The 23,894-nt window shown below is 35.6% G+C and overlaps 1 protein-coding gene across 12 annotated transcripts in view; it reads left to right on the plus strand.

The window, feature by feature from the left end:
* LOC145684179 (uncharacterized) overlaps positions 1–23,894 on the plus strand; it is a 692,246-nt gene that overhangs the window by 532,544 nt on the left and 135,808 nt on the right. For all 12 annotated transcript variants that reach the window (XR_014131255.1, XM_081756189.1, XM_081756245.1 and 9 more), the window contains one exon: positions 15,138–15,248. Coding sequence is in view for 11 of the 12 variants with exons in the window: in XM_081756189.1 (XP_081612315.1) it covers positions 15,138–15,248 (111 nt within the window). In the remaining variant the exon portion in view is untranslated. The remainder of the gene's footprint in view (positions 1–15,137; positions 15,249–23,894) is intronic.

Here is a 23,894-nt window from a genome sequence, read left to right on the forward strand (position 1 = left end):
CCAAAAAATATGGTTTAAATATGCTGTTATATTACACCCTTCCTGGATGTCTCGTGACGCGGAAGGATTCTGATACCTTCTACCTTGGTAATAAAATTAAGAACATGATCAGGGCATAAATTTTGAACATAAATTTATGAAAGAAAAACGAAAAAAATTCGAGGTGAGACGGTGAAAGCTTTTCGAAAATCGGGACGAAATGAGAAAGAATTGTTCGCGAATCGAGACGAGACAACGACTTTAACAAAAACTACGGCACGAGACGAGACAAGAAAACATTTATCGTCTCAACTCGGTCGCAACAACAGAGGATGACATCAGATTAAGACTGGGCTCTTCTCCAGATTTACATTAGACGTAGCAAGCGCTAAGTAGAAATGAGGTTAAAAGAATATCTAACTTCCGTGCTAAAACACTTTTGCATAATAATCAAGGAAAGTAACAAATTGTCAACTTGCCGTCACTATATAAACAGAAGTCTTTAACAAGTACTTGGGTCTTAGCGACTCTTACATATGTATGTTTATGTACGGTATGGGAGTATGTTTGTGAAAGACAGTTCTCTCAGCTTTTACATATCTTGAATGAGACGGATGTTGGTCTTGGACTTTCGTTAGACATTTAATCACAAGATTTAAAAAAAAAGGAAAGAAAGAAAAGGTTTCTCTTTTTATATCCTGTTAATTCTCTCTTTAGAACGACCTAAACCTGAAAACTGTGGGAGATCTTGCACTTCCCTTCACCGGACATTGTCGTATTACATTTAGAAGAAGAAGAAATGAAAAGATTTATCACTAAAAGTGGTGAATGGAGAACAGTTTAACTGGATTTTAGCCTCTGTTAGCTAGAAGGTATGGTGGCAGGAAAGAGAGGGAGAGGGTGAAGGAGACTACAATTAATGGACGATATCAAAACAGAGAAATCGTACGTGAAGACGAAGAGGTTAGCAGAAAACTGTGGAGCATAGAAGCTTCTGTTTCAACAAGGGACCAGCCGACAATGACAGAATACCTATGATGATGATGATGTTGCTAATGATGTGCTTCTGTTTGCACTCCTCTTTGTATACTAGATTTAAGGAAAGCTTACTTTATCACAGAAATACTTACTCCATACACGACACGAACATGAAATTATAAATAAAGCATCAAACAGGTTCACTACAATATATATACAAAACCGCACACAAAAGGAAAATCTTTTAAGTTTTACGTCCCACGGTTATGCCGGTTAGGCTAAAGGAGACGGTGATGATGAGAGCAGGGGCGTCATTTAGGGGGGCAGGAGGGGGCAATTGCCCCCCCCCCCAAGAGTTTGAGGAATACATATACTTTAATCGATTGTCTACTAATATACTAGTACAAAACGTGAAAATCTTATGTCAGAAGTGCTCTTGCCCCCCCCCCAAGCGAAGTCTGAAATGACGCCCCTGGATGAGAGATGAGTGAAATGGTGGAAGGTAAATGAAACAAAAATGAATAATGGTGAGCCCATTTCAGTAAGAAAAATGTCTAGTATTAGGGGCCCTAGAAATAATATTTATTCGTATGGCTTTGAGATTTGTCAATATTGTCCCCTTAATTTGTTATATATGGAAAGAACCCAGGGACGTAACTAACGGCCTCGCAGACCTTGCCGTGCAGGAGTTCCCACAGGCTCCGGGGGCCCATAAGAGAAGAACGGAAACAGTAAGAGAAAGAGAAAGATGGGGCCCAAGAATTAGAAAAACATTTTCTAGGGGGGGCAAATACGCGTATTAGTGCTTGCCTCCCCCCAGAAAGAAATCTAAGTTACGGCGCTGGCTGAGAGTAGAGATATTTTTTGAGTATGAGTAATATTTTACTTTTTTTTTTCTAAAAGAATCTAACAATGCTGTACAGCTCACAGATGACGAGAAGAACCCTAGCAGAAGTAGTGTGACGTACGTACGGGCTCGCCCACTTTTCGCATGGGGGTTTCAAATGACACCACGGAATAGCACACAGATAACTACCCGAAGTAGCAGACGACATCTAAGTATAGACCACACCGAAAATGAACTTGATCGTGTCGTTGACCTTTCCCCGCTGCCCCTGTTTTAGGGTTCTTCTCGTCATATGTGAGCTGTATTAGGATCATTCTTATTCTGAATGAAGAAGAGACGTAATGAGATCAAAAGAGGAGCATAATCACTCTGAGAAGAAAGTAACGTATTTTATCTGCTATTATTCTAAAACATTACTGTTATTTGTAGAACTGTATTCTCAGACGCAAAACTATATCCGTACAACAACAACAACAAACTCTTGGATGTTGTGCGTACACTCCAACAGTAAATATGAAGTGTGGGAATATTTTTCTGTTTTTACATACAAAAAACAAACAAATTAATTACGCACTTACAAAAGAATAGTTTTTAGAAACGCTGTATTGTAATATAAAACAATGGAACATTAACGATCTTTACTATATACAAAAGCCGTAAGTCCGTTATAGTTGAGTTAAAATTTACATATTTGTGATGGGTGTATTTTAAGCATTTCCTTCTATTAAATCACTGTTATGTTTCATATTAGCGGTTTTTATTTGTAAGGTATGTTTCAAATAAAACGTCTTTCTTTGAAGGCCACAGAGTTCCCGCGAACCTTCGTGAGACTTTGTCGTTTTAGAACTCTTTGGTAGGATACAAAAAAAAAAAAAAAAAAAAAAAAGTTTGCATTATACGTTCACTTACAAAAGTGTGGCTTCGAACCTAACTGTTCCACAATATCTTCTTCCCTTTAAAACAACATAAAAATGGAAGAAAAAATAAATTGTAAGCTGCTACTCATATTTGTTTTAATTAAGCCTTTCAATTTCTATATTCTTTCCAATGGACGTGTAATAATTTATCGTATTACTAGCGTCAATTATTACTCCCTTCGCTATGTTAAAATAAGAAAAATTAGTAATATGTTCCATTAGTGAATCACTTTTTACTATTATTGAAACGCTTTCTGATATCGTAATTTTCGATCATTTTTATATATATATCTTACCCTTTTCCAAGTTGCCAGGCTGATTTGGATCGACACGGTATCGAAAGTGGGTTACATGCGTAGGATCGACACTGATGGGTCCACACTGCGTACGATCGAAACTGCGTAGGATCCAAACAGGTTTTGAGCTGAATTTTTTGATCCTACGCAGTTTCGATCGTACGCAGTGTGGATCCTACGCCGCATTCCCTCGAAAGTGTCATTGTTTATCTCAGCGAACCGAAAACTATGGATTCGGCACGCATATCGGCCATTTTCCATCATTTTTATATTCGTCGGTCCAATGCCAAAACCGCGAATATGCAAATTTTGCTATTTTCCACCTAAGTGCAGTTTCATGTTATTTGGTGCACACAGATTCCAATATCAAAGTCCCATTTGTAAAATATGAGTATATTAGAAGTTATCGTAAATTCCTAAAACATGTACCTAAATCTATATACTGATTTTTCGGAGTAAGTTGAATATTAAAATGCCCATGACTCAAAATCAAATTTAGCACATTCGCGGTTTTGACATTGGATCGACGACCTCTGCCGTAAGTTCTACACTGAGAAAATTCCGCTTTCTAGACTAAATATACGGAATCCTTTGTTTACTACAGATATCAGTACGCAGCATACGTTATCCATATGCTACATACGCACTGACCTTTTTCCCGCTTAAATGTTACATCATACTGCTGCAAGATGTCTGACATGAACAGTCTTCCGTATATCACATATGCATACGTATGTTACATACATCAGCTATATGTTATATACGTCCATTTCTTTGTGAGATCCTGACCTCCTATATACTGTTCTTTCTTTGATGCAGAAAGTATGTTTATTCGAAACACACACACGGAAAGTACGCATAAAACATACGTTTTCAGTTATATGTTTGCTCCAGCATGTTACATAGGGCTGTACGTTAAGTCCAAAAACTACAGGATTCACGCATGTAACCTAGCCACATACACTTCTTCTCAGAGTGATCATAGACAATTGGTTCTAAGTGGCTGAATGTAATGCAAAATATTTCGTTAAAATGTGTCTTCAAATAAGCGAGATATTGCGGTATGTAGCGTATACAAAAGGCAGATATATAATTTGCCGTGCAGTTCACTCATATTTACTGGCTTGGTTGATTAATTTGGAGAATAGCTTCTGTTCAGCATCGAGGCTGTATGAGACGCGTAGACCTACAACTTAATGTAGAATCCGAACCACATAAGCACCCACCAGAAATCGATCCCGGAGCTCCCACACCAAAGGCACATAAGTTAACTAAGTAAGTACGAGGAAATTCATACTCACATTTACTGTATAAGTTTCTCTTCACCAATTTCTTCTCTGGATAGGCATTGATGTAGTGTATGACCATTGATATTTGGGTTTGTTTGGACCAGGTACAAGCACCAATTACATGAACACGGACATTACGGAAATGGAATTTATTGTACGTCGATCGTATTAGTGTTCATCTTAAAGAAAAATGAACTCCATGTTATTTAGTTGGTTTGATTACGTAGTATATTTTCCCACAACTAGTATAGCTCTGAAACTTTCAATGACAATCATTAGTTGAACATGGAGAGAACATTTTGGAGAGCTAATTAGTATGCTTAAAGACGAAGAGAAGCGAAACTGTCTGCAATCAAAAGGGAAATTTACATGTTTGAAATGTCAATCAAAACGAGGTAAACATGTTATTGGAAATCAAGAAGCATAATCAAGTACTTTCTTCTGTAGACGACGTTAGATCTATTGCTTTCTCTCAAGGACTGTAAATCTCGTATATCTTAATTACATGCGACAGTTCGTAGTTGTATATTGGCTACTGTCCTGTCTTTCTGCACTTTCTACGTACCTTGTCTGGGAATACTGCTACGTGTGTGTAGTTACAGTACACGCTTTAATTTGTTATTGTAGGTCGACTACTCCATGATTATTCCGTGAAAATAGGAAAGTCATTGACATTTGAAGCAGTACTATTATAATAAAGCATGCAGGATATTGTTTGTCTTATGATTTCTACCAGAAAGAACTGATGAATTTATTAAAAAAAATGTTACTATGTAATTGCTCCAGAACCACTGAAGCTTAGAACAATTTTTATTTTTACTTACTTGGATCAATCTAATTTTTTGCTGGCTCGTAAAGTACTATCGGTACTCACTTTTCTTAAAGAAGTAGTAAGCACTCGTCTTAATATATCCTTCCATCATACCCATATATATATATATATAGAGACCTATGTGAAGAATACTTGTTTTGGGGAAACCGACTTTGTGCCCTTCCATACACGGTGTTTGTCCACCAGAAAGCCCACTTGACAGGAGCTGGAATCGAGCAAAGAATCACACGCGCCAGAGGTTTGCGCTTTACCACTGAGCCACCGTCGCCCAACCCTTATAATAAATGATTCAGAATGAGAAATAAATGGGAGCGTTTAACTGTAAGGAAATAAAGTAAGCAAGTTGATTATTGGACGTAATGTTTTTTTTTCTGTCGAGCGTGTTGTCGACTATCGTGGAGGTAATAGGCTAACGAGAAAAGAGTGTAACTAGCTTGGAATCCAACTCCGTTTAGAGGCCCGGGTTCGATTCCCGGCGGGAGCTCATGTGGTTCGGATTCCACGTTAATCAGTAGGTCCACGTCTCATATAGCCTCGCTGCTGAACGGGACGTTAAACCCAAAATCAACTCAACTCAACCCAACTCCGTTTAGAAGAAGAATCACTATTACCCGATTCATTTCCTCACAGTTTGTTTCTTTGCGGTATTTCGTAATACAGGTAGAACTGTGAGGTGTTATTGGAAACAGTTAATTATCGATCTGCCTCCAAAATTTTTAAATTCATATTAGTAACATCTGTTCTTTTTTCGCATTTAGTGTAGGGATATTTTTTCTCGCATAAGGGGTATTTGATATTCGTAGCAGGATATTTTATTTGAAATATTCTTGCAACATTGATTATGTGTTCAGAATAGGGAGAAAACTGTCACATCGCGGAGAAGAGAAAATGGTGAAGATATAGGAAAGAGTTTATCAGTTCTGGAGATTTTGTTTTAAGTACATTGACTAAGGACAGAAGTCAATGGAGAGCTCTCGCGAATGCATCATTGAACCCACGGGTTCTGTAGGCCATTGAGTTAGTTGGTTATAAATTTAATTTTTCGCATTTTTTTATTAACTTAATGCGTTATATATCACAAAAGTATGATACAACGATAATTAATTACATCTGATTACTGTAAAAAAAAAAGTTATTCAATGAAAACTTCATGAAAGAGTTTTCCAAAGTATTCAACACATTAATAATACCATTTTTACTTAAACTTTATTATTATTATTATTATTTTATTATTATTATTATTATTATTATTATTATTATTATTATTATTATTATTATTATTATTATTATTATTATTATTATTATTATTATTGCTTTAACAGGTCTCTTAAAATAAGTGATAAACAATTATACGTATACAATGGAATAGTCTCGACAAGGACATTTTTCAAGGTTATAACAAGTGGAATTCTTGAAGAGACTTGGCGGATAAATTATCCACTTTTTTATTACACAAGTATTATAATACCAAGTCACATAGATGACTAGGATTCATGTCTGCGTCTTAAAATATGTAAACTTGAATTTAGGTGGAAGGGAAAAACCATCAAATAGGTAATATAGTTGAGTTTCTAACTAAATGATGTCTTGGCAACAGAATAGTAAATCCAGCCCAGAATACTTTGTACTGGGAAACAGTTGAAAAACATTCCCATAAACCAAGAGATTTTATAAACAATTGGTCAAGAAAAGAAATAACCGTATATTACAGAATACTTTTTGGTACTGCACTTATTCCAACTAAATTATTCCGAATGAAGAAAAAGAATACTTACCATTGCTGATATGATAAGGGTATAGCTTTAACCACATTTTATTCGAATGTAGTTTTCTTCAACAATATAGGTTAATATTTCATCAAAAATTAAATCATCTTCTTGACACAGGTCCTTTTTCCTATAAATATATAATGGGAACATATAATTGGAGAGCAATTCGAATTGAGATTCAATTTATTCTACTCAATGACATAAGCTGATAAAGAAATCAATTTATTAAAAATTAGAAAATATTATCTTGGTAAAAACATAAGAAGGAATATTAGTAATTTAATCTAAAAAAAAAAAAATAATAATCTTAACGAATTCTGTTGAAGAAGACAATTCTGTTCTGATGAAGATGTCTGAGTGTGTTAACCGAAATATTCCTTCCACAGAAGAAGATTGGAAATGAGTGGAAACAGTCAGTTGAGAATACCTAACAAACTTATCACTTATAGCCTACTAAGACCTTTTAAAATTAGGGGCACCCTTTTATCACTAATAATAGTTAAAAAAAAAAGAAAAGAAATGGTGTGTTTAAGATTCTCATGACACTTGATATCGCTATAAACATGTGTCGACAATATTAATAGCCGTGTTGGATGAATCTTTACACCAGCTTCATATTGATATTGCAATTTGACATTTAAAAAAAAAATCAAGAAACCTGCTTATTAATGTTATCAAGAACTTACTTTTATTTAATAAAGAATTTAGTAGGAAAAATAGCTTGCGACCAATGATTTTCAACCATAACAAGATGAGTTCCAGATCTACCTGAAAAGTGTGTCCTCGAGACGAGAAATTTTTTGTCTCGGTTTAGAAACGAGCTAAAAAGTACATTTTTAAATTCGAGACGAGACAGGAAAGATTACAACTTTCTACCGCGTGAATTGGGAATTGTTGTTGGAGTTCTAAAGAAGGTTGAATAGGAATGGAAAGATCGAAAACTAATAAGAAACTTTTATATGAACCAACAAGTAACTGTTAGAATAGATGAGGAAATGATAGAGGAGAATGTAATTGGAAGGGAAGTTCGACAGGAATGCTGTCTCTCGCCAATATTATTTTATATCTATGCAGAAGAGATAGTGAAGAAGAGCCTGCATAATGAAGACAACATTTCGGTAGGAGGTAGAATGATTGGATGTATATGGTTTAAGATGATATGGCACTTGTGGCAAAATTGAAAAAGAAAATTAATATGAGGAAAGGCTGTGGAGAATATGGAATGAAAATAAATGTTAGAAAGACAAAAGCCGTGGTGATTGAAACGAAGTGGTTGGTGTCAAATATAGAAATAGGAGGGGAGAAAATAGAACAAGTGATACCTGGGTAGTATTATTAGTGATGATATGAAGTGTGAACGTGAAATAAAAGCAAGAATAGGAATGGCAAAAGAAACTTTCGGGAAGAAGAAACGTCTGTTTTGTGGAACCTTGATTAAAGAGAAAAAGATTCAAAATGTGTTATGTGAACTGTTGTACTGTATGGGGCAGAAATATGGACATTACACAAAAATGATTAAAAAACGATTGGAAAATTTCGAAATATGTGTGTGGAGAAGAATAGAGAGAATTAGTTGGGTCGAGCGGAAAACGAATGAGAGAGAGAGTGTTAGAAATGGTCGAGGAGAAAAGAGCAATTTTAGATATTATTGAGAAGAGAAAGAAAAACTGGTTGGGACATTGGATAAGAAGGAACTGTATCATGTGAGGATCGTGCTAGAGAGTATGGTGGCATGAAAGAGGGCGAAGGGAGCTGCAATTGATGGACGATATCAAAACAGAAAAATCGTACGTGAAGACGAATACGTTAGCGGAAGACCGTGGTGCGTGGAAGCTAGCGGAGTGACCTGCCGATAATGACAGAATACCTGTGAGACGATCATTGTAACAAAATATCGTCTTGGCGTTGATGCACGTAATCCAATAATGTAATATTAATATACTATTGAATATTTACCCAATGAAGTATAAGACACAATTCACAATACTGTGAATAATTATGAGAGTGCGTTTTAATTCCTCCGCCATAATATACAGTAGGCTGTGTATAACTTTTTTATACACTCTAATTAAATACGTACGTCAGTGATGTAGGCTATTTGGACTAAATGTCTACTCCTTGTACTATAACCCAGTAAAGTAGTAAAGATATTCTCATGGACTATGTGACAATATACAGTACAGAAAGCGATCCGTGCGAGAGGAAACGGATGGAGACATGTCTTTTCCTGCGTCTTTTGTTGACCAAAGAAGAATTCCGTGGGAATCGGTTGCAGATTTTCTCCTTCGTCATTGCCTGCAATTCTTAGAGAGAAGTTGTAAAACGACTGCACTCATATCCGTATTTTTATGACTGTGGAAGAAAAACGATTTCCGAAGAGAAATTTTTCAATTTTCGTCATCCGCCACCATCTCTTCTTCAGCTGCTGTCGTTTCAAACAATCACGACAACCACTTGAATTTATTTCCTTTTATGTGTTGGATGTGACAGGGTAATTATTTTCATTCACGTAATTGAGATTTGTAGGCTTAATTGGCTTCAATTTGCTAAGCTCTTGTCCAAGATGCTTAAAAAAAAATACAATGTCAGTTGGGTATTCGAAAGTGTAAGTGGGTGTTTGAACTGTAAAAATTGAAAATTACAGAAGTTGCTCAGTGTCTGCAACAAATGATAGGATACAAAGATACGTTACTTCTTTCTTTAGCACTGATATATCAAATGCTAACGATAATGTACTGGTATCATATCACATGCTAACTATTGTGCACTGGTATCGTATCACATGCTAACGATTGTGCACTGATATCGTATCACATGCTAAGGATTGTGCACTGGTATCGTATCACATACTAATGATTAAGCACTGGTATCCTATTACATGCTAAGGATAATGCACTTGTATCATATCACATGCTCCCGGGTTTGAATCCGTTTCTCTTGCGTTTAAGTCAGCCGTGTTTCCGACTGAGCTAGAGCAGCCCCAACTTATCCGTATAATACTGGTATATTTCACTTTATCACAGCACAGCCCTTCATGACAGCGTTCATAAAAGATTTTAACTAAAAATAAATCAATAAATATAGAGACGTCCCTGAAAACATGTAGGCTAACACGACCCGCCATTGATATGCACCCACATAAATTTTGGAAAGTCAGCGCCGTTGCTTCAGAGTTTCAGTTCAATCCCCGGTGTCTGACTAATATGAGTGTTTGTTTCAGGTGTCACACAGGGTTTGTTTCAAGCTTCTTTATTCACTAATTCTACTTTTCATAGTAGAGAATGAGCTTTTACTACTTTCTACTTGCTATGTTGTTTCGTTTGATGGCCACTTGGTTACCCAAAATACTTCGTGATCTCTAATGCAAGAATTCGTTATGATTTATTGAAGTGGAATATAATCGTGTAATGTGAAACTTATTCCAGATCTTGTGGTGTATCGTCACCTTAAAATTAATGCCGTAACTACTATAGTGCCAATTTCATATTACAAATGCAAGCTAAGTAAAAACTAAGAAATAAAGAGACAAAACACTGGTTTCTTTAACGGCAGATGCAAAACCAGTTGCAAAATATGTGTTGAAATACATACAGTTTTTTTTTTTTTTTTTTTTAAATATAATATACAGTACAAGCAGAAGTGGATAGAAAGTGCAATCATCCCAGTTTTAATTCTCTTTTTCTACTTTCGTTACCTGCTTCAGCTAGTGTCTTCCCCTCAAGGAACACACACACACACACATATGTATATCTGTATATATACATATGCACGTATGCTCAGACACAGACGTATAACCAGGTGAGAATATTTATGAATGTGTTTTGTCTGTCTCACATAATATCCGGCTCAACTTTACACTTTTTTTTATAAGAAAAAAGCTTAACCATGTTATAAAACGTTACAACTTGTAGCTACAGGGATTCTAATTAATTATCTTCTGTTGATGCAAATGGTGGACTGGATAGTACAACTGCGAGGATCCGGGTTCTTTTCTTCTTTGATACAGTTTAGAGCGGGCTCTTTGTTTCTTTCCATGGTAATAGCGTCCAAAGGGAAAGTTGTTTCTTTATTTATTTGTTTTTAATTACTGTCTCTTTAATTGAACCCACTTTTACTAGTAGCACGTTGTCCTGAAGTGTATTCGAACCTTGAACCCTCGAAATTACCTTACGAATATCTACAAGCTTATCAGTCTTCAACTCATAATTCTAAACATTCTTTCTTTCAGGAAAAAAAAATGTTCCGGGAGGGGCACTTAGTATTCGGAGGGCCACATATTATTTTCACACAATACTATTCTATTTATTATTATATTATAGAGGTATTATTTTGGTCTCTTCCGGGGGACACTCTAAGAGCTCCGGGAGGGCAGTGCGCCCCAAAAAATACATGTTTGGAAGAAACACTGGTTCTAATTGTAAATAGCTTCGTGAAGGGCAGATGGATCATATTGTACACATATTCTGCCCTACTTCTGCTTACTTGTGTAAACTCTTCTCTAGAGTTCCTCTTTGGCAGTGGCGCAACTATCTATGAGGTCGGGGGCCCAGGCCCCCTCCGAAACTAACCTGACCTATCTTATACAGCAGCGCTGCAGACAAATTTTGGTGAAATTTCCAAACAAGCATTATTGCTTGTCATTTGTCCAGTATCTTTAAAAATATGCAAACACACACACGCTCCATGCGTGAAGAGTGCTCTTAATCTGTGGTAAGTATTGAGGCGTGTATAAAATATGGTCTTAATAATTGTGAATTTCAATTTTTGTTTTAAGGTCTTTTAGCATGCTAATAATAAGAATAACTAAATTTCTTTTAATGAGGAGATTTCAAACTTTGAATTTTGTCCATTATCAGATGGTGCAGCAAGTCGTTTGCAGACAATTGTACTAGGTAGTCTTGGCCTCTTCCGAAATAAAATTCTGGTTGCGCCACTGCTCTATGCTTTTCATTCTTGTCTTGGATAACAGCACAAGATCGTAGCTTCGTCTGTTACTCTTTCTGCTATTATATGCATCATTCTATTGAATGAAGGTGGTCTCAGAGCTGAGCTTTGGTGCCAAACCAAATGAAGGCGTACTGAACTATTGATTTTCGATGTACTGTATCTTAAGAGGTCTCATCCCAGCGAAATTAAAATATCGCTAATTTTACAGTAATTGTGTGATATCTTCAAATAGATAAAAGATAATCGAAATGTGGAACAAGAGCGCCCTAGACAATATCATTTTACATGAGATACCGTTATCACGACTCACTTATCTGCTTTTCATTTCGAGCCATTTTGAAAATCGGCATTTATTTTCGCGTTTCTAAACGGCTGAAAACGGAAAGCCACTAGGTGACTTGTGATAACGGTAGCTCACGCAAAATAATATTGTCTAGGGCGCTCTTGTTCCACATTTCAATTATCTTTTATCTATTTGAAGATAGATGTAAGATAAACTGTATACGTGTTCGAGAATACTCTCATTTGTATGCAAAACAGGCAAATAAATAAATAAATAAATAAAATAAATAAATAAATAAAGATATCAGATAATTTCTGCAAAATTAACGGTATTTTAATTTCTCCGGGATGAGGCCTCTTAACTTCGTTTTTACTGTATATCATTGTATTGGTATTGCTTGTTAGTAAGTGAGAATGACCAAAAATCTAAAATCCAACATTTAATAAAAAGTTACGTCCGACATTCGTACGTGCAGTCGTCTTCACTTAGAAGCAAATTTTGCTCCTTCGTGTGATGCTGGAAGATCTTGTCTTTGTGCGAAGTGACAGGTTCTAAGATCTCTCGTTTCCTTTTCCATTTGTTGTTATGAGGTTGTGAGGAATTGAATAGGTGCTGTAGTATTGTTGTTTCTCCTTGAGCTTCTTCAGTTACATCACTGATCACAACGATCGTGTGAAAAGTGCAGGGAACACACATTCGTTGGTGTGGAACTGGAAGTGCATATATATTGTTGTAACCTTCACATTCACAGCGATGCACTTGTTAAATTTCTTTCATCTGGCAGCCTTCTACACACGACTTTTCATTGCAAACACACACAGTTTGACTTTTATTTAGTTGTTCCGAGAACAATAGATTCAGTTTTAGGTTAAACTATTGTATTTATCCTTGAGTGAGATTCACACTTTGGTTCTGCTTGTAGAAATTTTCAAAATAGAGAAAAATAAAACAAAATAAGTCGAAATGACTCGAACTCCGAAGTTTCCGGCGTGCAAAGCTGTTGAACCCAGCCTCTATTGCCGAACTGAGCCTGTCCTTGACGTAGGTTGGTCACCAAATATAGCGATCTTCATTTCTTAGACGATCAGCTACTTGTCAATCACATATGGTTCAGATGCGGCCAATAGTTAACGAGAAATAAAGTACCATATACAGGGCCAGCTGAACCTGTTCGTTCTCGAGCCTGGTCAAGAAACATAGCGATCTTTATTCCTTAGACTATGGGCTACTTCAACAAAATTGGTACAGAACCGGCCAGTATATATATATATATATATATATATATATATATATATATATATATATATATATATATATATATATATAATATTCTGGCCCATAATTATGTATTTTATGTTTTAAAGACTGCAGTAAGGAAACTAGCAACATAACTCGAACATAAAATTGAATATGAACACATTACTCGCATACCTTTCCTTACAAAATTTTAATATCTGTTCTCCATGATATGGTCCACTAATGTACCATTCAAATCAATCATGCCTGGAGTCGAAGAGCAATGTTGTCATAATCATCTTGACACACCCCTACTGGTATCCTGTGGAATTCTTCTCTAATAGTTTTCCGTAGTTCGGCCAATTGATTATGTGATTTTGATACACTTTGTCCTTTAAAACACCCCATAAGAAAAAGTCAGGTAGTGTTAAATCGAGAGATCGAGCTGGCCACTGCACACAATACAAACGCACACACTGTTTTCAGTGATAACCGTTTCACCATCCTGTCTGGCATACACTAACAGCTCTAAGTCAAGTGACCGTTATCCCCAATCTCAGGCTACATAGTGTTGCCATATCGAAACTTTTGTCCAGAATTACAAATACTATAGTCAGTAAAACATCATAGAATAAATACCCTAACAGCACGAGATGTGCTAGGCATGTGCCATTTAGGTACCCGACACTTGGCACATGTGATAGTCATGTGCTGACTATGTACTTCGTCGAATATACGCAGTTAAAGAAGCACACTGATTCGCCAAATTCAAAAGAACTCAACGATTTATCTCTCTACAAACAACGTTCTTTTCATCGCCTCCGTGGCCAAGTCAGAAGAACATGCGACAAGTAATCCAAAGGTTGGTGGTTTGCGCCCACCCTCAGGTACATTTTTTTTACTTGTTTAAAGTGTTTTTTAGACTCGCCTTAATGTAAACACATTACGCATATAGGCGATTTAACATATTTTGAGATAGTAATTTTGTGGTTCATTGACGCTTACTGCATGGGGAAGAAACCTAGAACATACTTGGCACATTCCCCAGGTACATATCAGGCATGTGCCTAGGGGCGGATATAGAAGGCGACTATCACTTACCATCCATGTGATTTCTCTCACAGAGTTACATAAGGCACATACTGGACACATTCCCATGTACCTGAGGGAACATAATAGACATATGCCTGCTATGTAATTGTGCTGTTAGGGTATGAGCCACCCTGTATTGAAGTATTTCACTATATTCCTGGAGTGGAACCATAAGTTATACGCTCACGTCGGGAGCTAATGACTGAATGTGCCATGATAGAAGTAGGCTATTTCGTTATTTATCTTCATTAAGCGTACCTTAACAGCGAATCATTTTTCTAGTGACCCATAAATGTGGTCATTTTTAAACGTTTAAAGTGTTATTCTTTGTATCCAAGTTAGAGCTAAATAAACAATTAAAATTGTAACAGTTATATTTTCCCTCGAGAATAACAGAATATACCAGTGAAACAAGGTATCATATATGTATTTTCTGGATTCAGCAACCATCCCAAATTACTTCATTATTTTAGAAAGTTATGAAGGCAATTATAATTTCAGGAAGTGGCATGGTAATGAAAATCCCTCACAGGGGAAATCTGAAACCAACATACATGAAAATATCGTAATATTGAACGTATAAAGTTTATTATTATTATTGCTATTATTGTTGTTATTATTATTTATTAAACATTTGTCTGATGGTCATTTTGCATTTTTTTTCTTTTCCAGGGGATGGGGAACGGCGTAGCTCCAGCGCTGGAAGGTGGCCGACAGCTGGAAGATGAAGACTGCAGCACAAGAACTTACGAAGACCTCCTAGCCACAGCAATACTCAACAAGGTACGTTGTACACATAAGAATAGATCCATTTCCTACAATTAAGTTTTCTCAGGAACCAAGTGTTCATAAATATAATGCTAAAAGAATGTTATACGGAAAGACAAAAACTTTATGTATTGGTAAGATTGTTCAACTTGTTTCTAGAATTTTCCTTTTAATAGTTTAGTGAGGTAAGACACTTCTTAGCTTAATAAAAACTAGATACGAAAGATGGAAAGATTAAATATTATGCCTATACTATTTAGCAGTGGCGTATTTACGATTTTGTTTCGGGGGGGGGGGTTGTCTGGAAATGTCTAAATTCTGCAAGATATTTCATTTACTTTACTGTAGTAAGAAAGATTTCGAGAGGGGCTTATGCCCGGAAGCCCCCCTAAATACGCCACTGCTATTTAGTGTTAACACTTTGATCCATAGATGTGGTCCGATGTGTCTTCTATGTCCGGTTCTTTTTCTTCCTCTTTCTTTCCGTCTTCTTCTTGCTACAGTACTTTTATTAGGTTATATTCCTATTTGTTTGTTTGTTGAAGCCAAATTTTGACATCCCGCTCGGGAGAGTAATACTCCCGGAAGTACGTTTTCGCGCGCTACCCTACCCAGTTGTTTTAAGTTGGTCGCAAAATGTATACCATGGGAGTCAAGGTGGAACGAAACGAGCTCTGCGGGGCTTCTAATCCGTTACTACTACTACTACTACTACTACTACTACTATTCCTCCTCCTCCTCCTCCTACTACTACTACTACTCCTACTTCTACAACTTATCTGCACAAAAGTAAGTAAATAATTTTTTTGAGTATTATTTTCATCTATTTTAATGAAAAAAAAAGTTATAAAAATTTAAAGAAAAAACTTTCCTTGCGCCGGATTTAAACAAACTCCAAAAGCGATTTCCATTACTAGCCATAGCGCTTGTACGCTCGGTCACGAGGACCGACAACAGCAAGCGTTTGATTTCTGCTATGTGTATGCTACGTGGTAAGAAACGGATAACGCCAACCAATCAGAACCTTGTATTTAGTTCTTACTTCCGGGAGTATTACCCTTTCGAGCTAGTCCTAAATTTTGCAACTTAAATTTCCCCATTTCCATACTAATAAGAGCTCACAAATTTTATATAGATTGATACAATACGATACTTTCACATAATTTTCAGTCTAACCTTATCGTTTTAATGTATAATTAATTAAGTTATTAGTACAAACGTATTTAAATTACATATATGCGTAGGCAACGTCTGTCCATTTCCGTGATCTTATCGTCCATCTTATCAATGCCATTTTCGTGTCCCTAATAATGGAAAACTCGATAAGAAAATAGACTTTAATATACTTAATTGTAACAATATCAATACATTTATGAAAAACATAGTACATTTTTATGTTTTCTTTACATTAAGTTTTCAAAATAGCATAGTAATTTATTTTATTTGAATGCTAAAAATCCTTATGTACATACATTGTAAAATGTTTTGAGTATTTTTAAATAGGAAACTAAAACTGATGCAATAAACACAGAACATAGAACAGTATTATAATTTACAATCGTGAAAACGACAATTAATCTTATATCCATATATTATAAACTAGCAGCGTTCACCCCGCTTCGCTGCGGTCACCCCGGAACGCAATAAACTTTGTTACTTAGATAATTTTTACTTTTTCGCTTTATCGCCTGTCATTTATGTTAACCCGCCGAGTGACACGGTCATGCGGGTTGCATATAAATACGTTTATTTTTACCTATGATGAACTATAACAAAGGATTTGTACGTTATGGACACTTGAATGGTCAATTATCTCAAGACACTGGTAATTAAAAATTAAAGTGATATGATAAAAACCATCTAGGGTCCAAATCCTAATAACCCCCCAAAAATGAAAGAAATTGGTTCAGCCGTATTAGCGTGATGAGGGAACAAAGGATTTGTACGTTCTCTTTTATATATAAGATTGTTAATCACAAATAACTTAATTGTAACTTTATTACATGATGTATATCCACGAACCTCCTATCAATGGAACTATATTAACGTAAACGCCGTTTACATTGAACAACTATCGAGAGAGAAACCGCGGTGGCTCAGTGGTAGAGCGTTCACCTCTGGTGCATGGGGTCCCTGGTTGGATCTCAGCTCGCGTCAAGTGAAATTTGTGGTGGAGAAACACCATGTACGTGGCTTTTCTCGGAGTTCTCCCGTTTCCTCCCACTTTATTCGTTTCACAATTTCATTCATTTCTCACCATCATTGTATCCGTTAGCCTAGCCGTTAGTTGTATCCGCCATTTTTACTGTCGAGATACGTTATGAAGAAAAAAATATTAATGGCTCATGTGAAATCGATTCTCTCGATCCATATGCTTAATTGATCTGCACGTTTGTTGCTTGATCGATACATCTTTCCCCTGTGCTTTTTAAAATTAATATCTTGAGCTCCAGCAATAGTCCAGAAAATTGAGAACAAGCATGTGTGGTTATTGTTTTATTGGCAGAAACCAGAGAGATGAGAAGCCACATACCTGTACATGGAAGCATTACTTCGAGTGTGAATACGAATCATATCCTAGAAGGGGTTAACATTCTTTTTGTTAGGAAGAAATTGGCATTCCGCGCATCTTGTCCACTGCTGCACGTAGACAAAATTGAATGACTTGGCATGTATTTAAAAAAAAAAAAAAAAAAAAAGCTGGACCATATTAGGTGACATTCCTGGATGTCGCATATGCAGCGGAGAGCGCGGAGAAGAGGGACTGGAGTTAAATGATGGTATGTTCATGAGCTAGCGGAGGGCGTGAAGCAGATTTCCGTGTGCGAACAGGAATTTACTTCCGTAAGTTAAATGACGTCATCGCATCAAAGGGTTGCTGAACCGATGACCCTTTCGTTTGGCTACATTGGTTCTGTATTTGCAGGTTTAAATTGTCGATTATTGTTTTTTAGATATGTCTTCAACGCACTTTAAGTGACTCTCTCCTTCCCCCTCTCCCCCCACATTTCCAACTTCTATTTTTCGTCTGCAGATTTTTCTACTGTTTTTTCCCCTCTATTCATTCAAATATATATCTATAGATACTAATTTTGTGATTTAATCAATATTGTCGCGTAACATTTCCTTTTTTTTTTTAATTTTTACATTGCCTCGTAATGTAACAAAAGATAACATTTCCTTTTTTAATGACGTCATAACATAATGATAGGACCTCTTGAAAATGACACATACGAAAGTATTTCCATTTTATTATGTAGTACTTTATAGGTTTTAGATAAAGGAAGTTGTATCCCCCTCTTGTTATTCTGTTTCATAGTACTTCTTATGTTCTACATCTAGGGAGTTATATTCTCCCAATCTTAAACTCTTTTTAATCTATTTCATGCTACTTGGTATGTTCTGCATCTAGGAAGTTGTACTCTTCAAATATTAACTTAAACTCTTTTCATTTTGTTTCATAGTGCTTCCTATGTTCTAGATGTAGGGAGTTATATTTTCCAAACCTTAAATTTTTTCCATTCTATTTCATAGTATTTTCTATATTCTAGATCTAGCAAGTCATATTCTCGGGAACTTAAACTTTTTCCATTCTGTTTCATAGTACTTCCTATATTCTTTATCTAGGAAGTCATATTCTCCAAAACTTGAACTCATTCCAGTCTCACCTCTGGTGCTAGGGGTCTCGGGTTCAAACCCTGCTCCCGCCAAGTGAACTTTGTGGTGGACAAACACCGTGTGCGTGGGTTTTCTCGGGGTTCTCCCGTTTCCTCCCACTTTCTTCATTCCACCATTTCATTCATCTCTCTTTATCACCGTCTCCTTTAGCCTAACCGGCATAACCGTGGGACGTAAAACTCAAAAATTTCATTTCATTTCATTTTCATTCCAGTCTGTTTCCTATTACTTCCTATATTCTTTATCTAGAAAGTCATATTCTCCAAAACTTAAACTACTTCCATTTTGTTGTATAGTATTTCCTATGTTTTTAGACCTAGTATCCAAATCTTGATATTGCCCTTTACTTGAGAGCCATCTATATACCGATCTGCAAAGGAGTGAGAATTTCACCATTGACTGGTAGAAGCAAAAGCCTTACTTGTTGTCCACTTGTTGTCGCTACTGTTTATTGTAAATGTAAATGATTCATAGTTGCGCCACATGATGATGCTACTGTTTGTGATAAACATAAATGGCCCAGAGTTAACAGTTCCCGTTTTATTTCAGTAGAGACAGTGTTGTATATCCGAGCAACATTGCTGAGTAGAGTAAAATTTGGAAACACACTTCTTTCAAAAAAAAAAAAAAAAAATGTATTATACTATAATTAAGTTATAATTGAGTACATATTTGAACTGAGGAATTTGTAGCCTTGTTTATATTGGATTCATTGGAACAGTATTTTTTTTTTTTTTTCAAGTGAGGACAACTGGTTTTAGTTAGAATTTTCTGCAAAAACTACAATATCCTTGTCCCCTTCGAAAGCAAATTTATTATTAAAAAAAAATCTTTTCAGCATATGTTAAAATAATATTAATTAAAATTCTCCTTATTTTATATTGAGAATAATGCAAGAAAATACTTACTAGTTTTTTTCTAATAATCGAATGCTATCGAGATATTTTTTATGGCGAATAGAGGATAATAAATTTCATAAAAATGTCAGTCCTGTAAGAGAAGGTGAAAGATGATTGATTCTCTAATGTTCAAACTATGATTGAGATTCTCAACTAAGGTTTGTGATACGAAATTCTCCTAAATTTTATTTTTTCCCTGTTTTTTCTCTTTCGTTTCTTTGGTTAATATTTATTCTAAGTGGACCAGAAGTGCAGACCATGAAAACCATTTATGATCCGCGAACCATAGCTTGAGAAACGCTGCCTTAGAGAACCGGAGACTGTTCTGGTTTAAAAAGGAGAAAAAGAAGTGCGTGCATATATATATATATATATATATATATATATATATATATATATATATATATATATATATATATATATATATATATATATTCAATTCTTTGAAATCAGAAAATACTTTTAGGTAGCTGTTTGTTCCCGCTTGTTTTGTGTGTCCAAGAAGTAAATGGGGCTGCGGTGACTTAATGGTGAAGAATTCATCATCTCTGGTGCTAGAGGTCCCTGGTTCGACTAGCTCTCGCCAAGAGGGATTTGTGATTAACATACACGCTGTGTGGGATTTTCACGGATTTCTCCCGTTTTTTCCCCACTTTCTACACTCCATCATCATCATCCATCTCATTACGACTATGCGTCTACTGTCGCCTCGGTGGGGCCGCGGTGGCTCAGTGGTAGAACGTTCACCTCTGGCGCTTGGGGACCCTGGTTCGATCCCAGCTCGCGCCAAGTAGACTTTGTGGTGGCCAAACACCTTTGCGTAGGTTTCCTTGGGGTTCTCTCGTTTCTTCCCACTTTCTTCATTTCACCATTTCATTCATTTCTCATCACCGTCTCCTTTAGCCTAACCGGCATAAACGTGGGACGTAAAACTCGAAGATTTCATTTCATTTTTCGTAGCCTCGGTGCATAACTGGCACATTAAACAAGAACAAATAATAATAATAATAATAAAAAGAAGAAGAAGAAGAAGAAGATTTACTTAAATATTTAGGAGTTTACAATATAGTATTTCTTCAAGGAGCCCGTAGCGTCTTTACACAGATTATTTGATCAATTTAACTTTTGATTCGCATTTTCTGATATTCATTCTTCGTTTCTGAATGATCATGCGATTAATATTTTCAATTCTATTTGTAAAGCGAGTGATAACAAGAGAAAAAAACATGTACTACTTTCTCATTGGCCAGAGGGGTTAAAAGAGGAAAATAATAAACGCAACACATCATCGTGATGTATCATTCATGCGTCTGTTCTCTTTGACACATTTTGGTTAATCATACACTCGAACAGCAGTTGCTAACAGTTTTATCTTATAAGGAAATGGATGGAAAGCTAATTCCTTACAATGACAAAGTCACTATTATATGGATTCCTTTCCAAACCGCCTGGGTGCCAATTTCCATTATTTTACCTGCATATTATCAAAGCCATAACAACATCTTTTAAGGTAATGGTGAAAAAGGCGCGCAAATTTCACGCACCAATGATGTTAGAATTCTAAAGTAGGCTCCGTGAGATACGAAACAGGACCATCTCTTGTTTGCGGTGTCTTTTCGTGTTTAAAATATCCGGGCCAAGGTCAAGCACTCAAAATGTTTTCCTTTTTCATAAGGCCAATGGAACATCGATGATGCGATGAGTATTATGAAAAGATTTATGATTCTAGAACGATGGCCCAAAAAGCTTGTACGAAGTTACATTATCATTTTTATATATATATATTTATTTATGTATACTTAACTCGTGACCATATGGTTATGCCCGGTGGAAAACGAGAGGTGCAGATGAATGATTCTCAATGAGAGTTTGACGTCCATTTTCATATCGACAGTGTATAAAAGTGATCTTATCATTTTTATTTTAACATTGGAGACAAATTACATGAATTGAAAGCCGTCTCTTGCTCAGGAAGCAAATTGATTTTGTGAATAATTAAACTAAAAATATACAGTAGATGTACACTCATATCCAAAATGATTGTCGCATGTCTCTAGATATGTTGTTGTAGGAATATAATTTGACGATTTCGTCCAGTATTTCTTATAATGTTAGTATGTGTATAATTGGCAAATACATGTATTTTGTAAATTTCATGTCAAAAGAGCAGTAAATAAGAACAATGTAACGGAAAAAAACTCTTCTTGACCACTTAGCAGCATTTTGATTTACTGTTTTTCGTATTTATAATTCTTTTCCTTTGAAATTTACCACAGATATATACATTTCCTGATTATGCACATAGTAACAGTATTAAAAGTACTCTGCAAAATCATTATCAAATTATATTCCCACAACAAGACAGTTATAGATATGCGACAATCATTTTGAACATGAGTGTACATGTACAGTCAGCAACATAAGTTCGATTCCATTTGGTAAAATTTATTTTGGGAATAACGGTGGTATGGCTTGATCGTACAGCAAAGTACATTCTTTGTAATTTGCTGAAAACTGTACTCAAATTGTCCTTCCATCCTGAAGTTATTTACGAAAATAATTTCATCAAATGGAAAGAACTTTTGTCGCTGACTGTACGTAGAGAATACCCTCCACATATTTCATATTAATTTACCTGGTGGCTCAGTGCTAGAGCGTTCACCTCTGGTGCATGGTTCAATCCCAGCTCGCGCCAAGAGAGCTTTGTAGTGAACAAACACTATGTGCGTGGATTTTCTTAAGATTCTCCCGTTTCCTCTCACTTTCTTCAATCCATCATTTCATTCATTTCTCATCATCACCGTCTCCTTTAGCCTAGCCGGCATAATCGTGGGACGTAAAACTCAAGATCTCGTTTGATTTCGTTTTATTAATTAACCTCCAACTGTAAGATGCTTAATTTGGAATCAATGTGATGATCCAGTTAGATTCCAAGCCCAGTACTACTCTAATTTGGGAAGTTAAAGTATTATTAGGATCACTCAGTGGGACTTACAAGATTATGCTGTCATTACGTCCATCCGTTACTCCACACAATAAGTCTTGAATAAAAGCGAATTTTTGAATTTTCTTTTCTGTAATGGATAACTAGAACGATTATCTTGGTCGAGTTCGTGAGTGGAGTCAATCCGTTAATATCTTCACGGGTAACGGTGACTTTAAGGATGGCTATCCATGTCCCATTTAAAATTTATAACATTTTCTAGCTTTTATGCAACTTGCACAGTAGTAAGGATATGTTGGTTGCATATAATAAAAGGATATGCAACTTTTCTTAATGTAAAACGCCGCTTCGAATATCTCAATCATGGAATTGCGTGATCCTGTTTCTTGTCTTTTAGCCGTTTAATAATAATAATAATAATAATAATAATAATAATAATAATAATAATAATAATAATAATAATAATAATAATAATAATAATAATAATAATTCAACTCAATTTATATTTGACTGAAATTCAAAGGTTAGTTCCAGAAATACGTGTTTTGAAAAAGGGAGATGAGGTGCAGATAAATCCGCTCTGTCAATTGGTACAAAAGGGACTCTTCTAAGCCGTAGTTTCAGCAAAAGATGTAATTGCCTTAGTTTTGCACTAAAGGGCAAATAAATCTGACTTGCTTATCGCGTAAGTAAAGACCGGCAGTTGTGGCAAAATGAAACGCCAAAAATGGCAGGCAAAATGGCAGAATAAATTTTAAAAATGCCTAATAAATATATTTATTGCACTTTTATGTCATTAATTTACCAAAAGCTCAGATTAAATACGTTGATGTATTTTAAGCAGTATAAATAGCACTTAATTAATGAATATGACTTCGAAAGTATCAATAAACTAAATACATCAAACAGATTAAAAAATAATTATAAATCATGGAAATTATAGTACCATAACAATAAAGATCTATAAAAGCTAGCTTTTTTGAGATTTTTTTTAAACAAATAAAAATCCGTTGTTTTTAAAACTGTAGTGGATTCTACAATTAAGAACATGTGTTTCCAACGTCCAGTACTTGTGAGTCTTAAGATCAGTCCGAGATTTGCTTTCTATCTTGATTGGCTTTCAAACTGGCATTGCAATGG

Source organism: Thermobia domestica, chromosome 1, assembly GCF_964235325.1.
Source record: "Thermobia domestica chromosome 1, izTheDome1.hap1.1, whole genome shotgun sequence".
In the NCBI taxonomy this organism is placed as follows: domain Eukaryota; kingdom Metazoa; phylum Arthropoda; class Insecta; order Zygentoma; family Lepismatidae; genus Thermobia; species Thermobia domestica.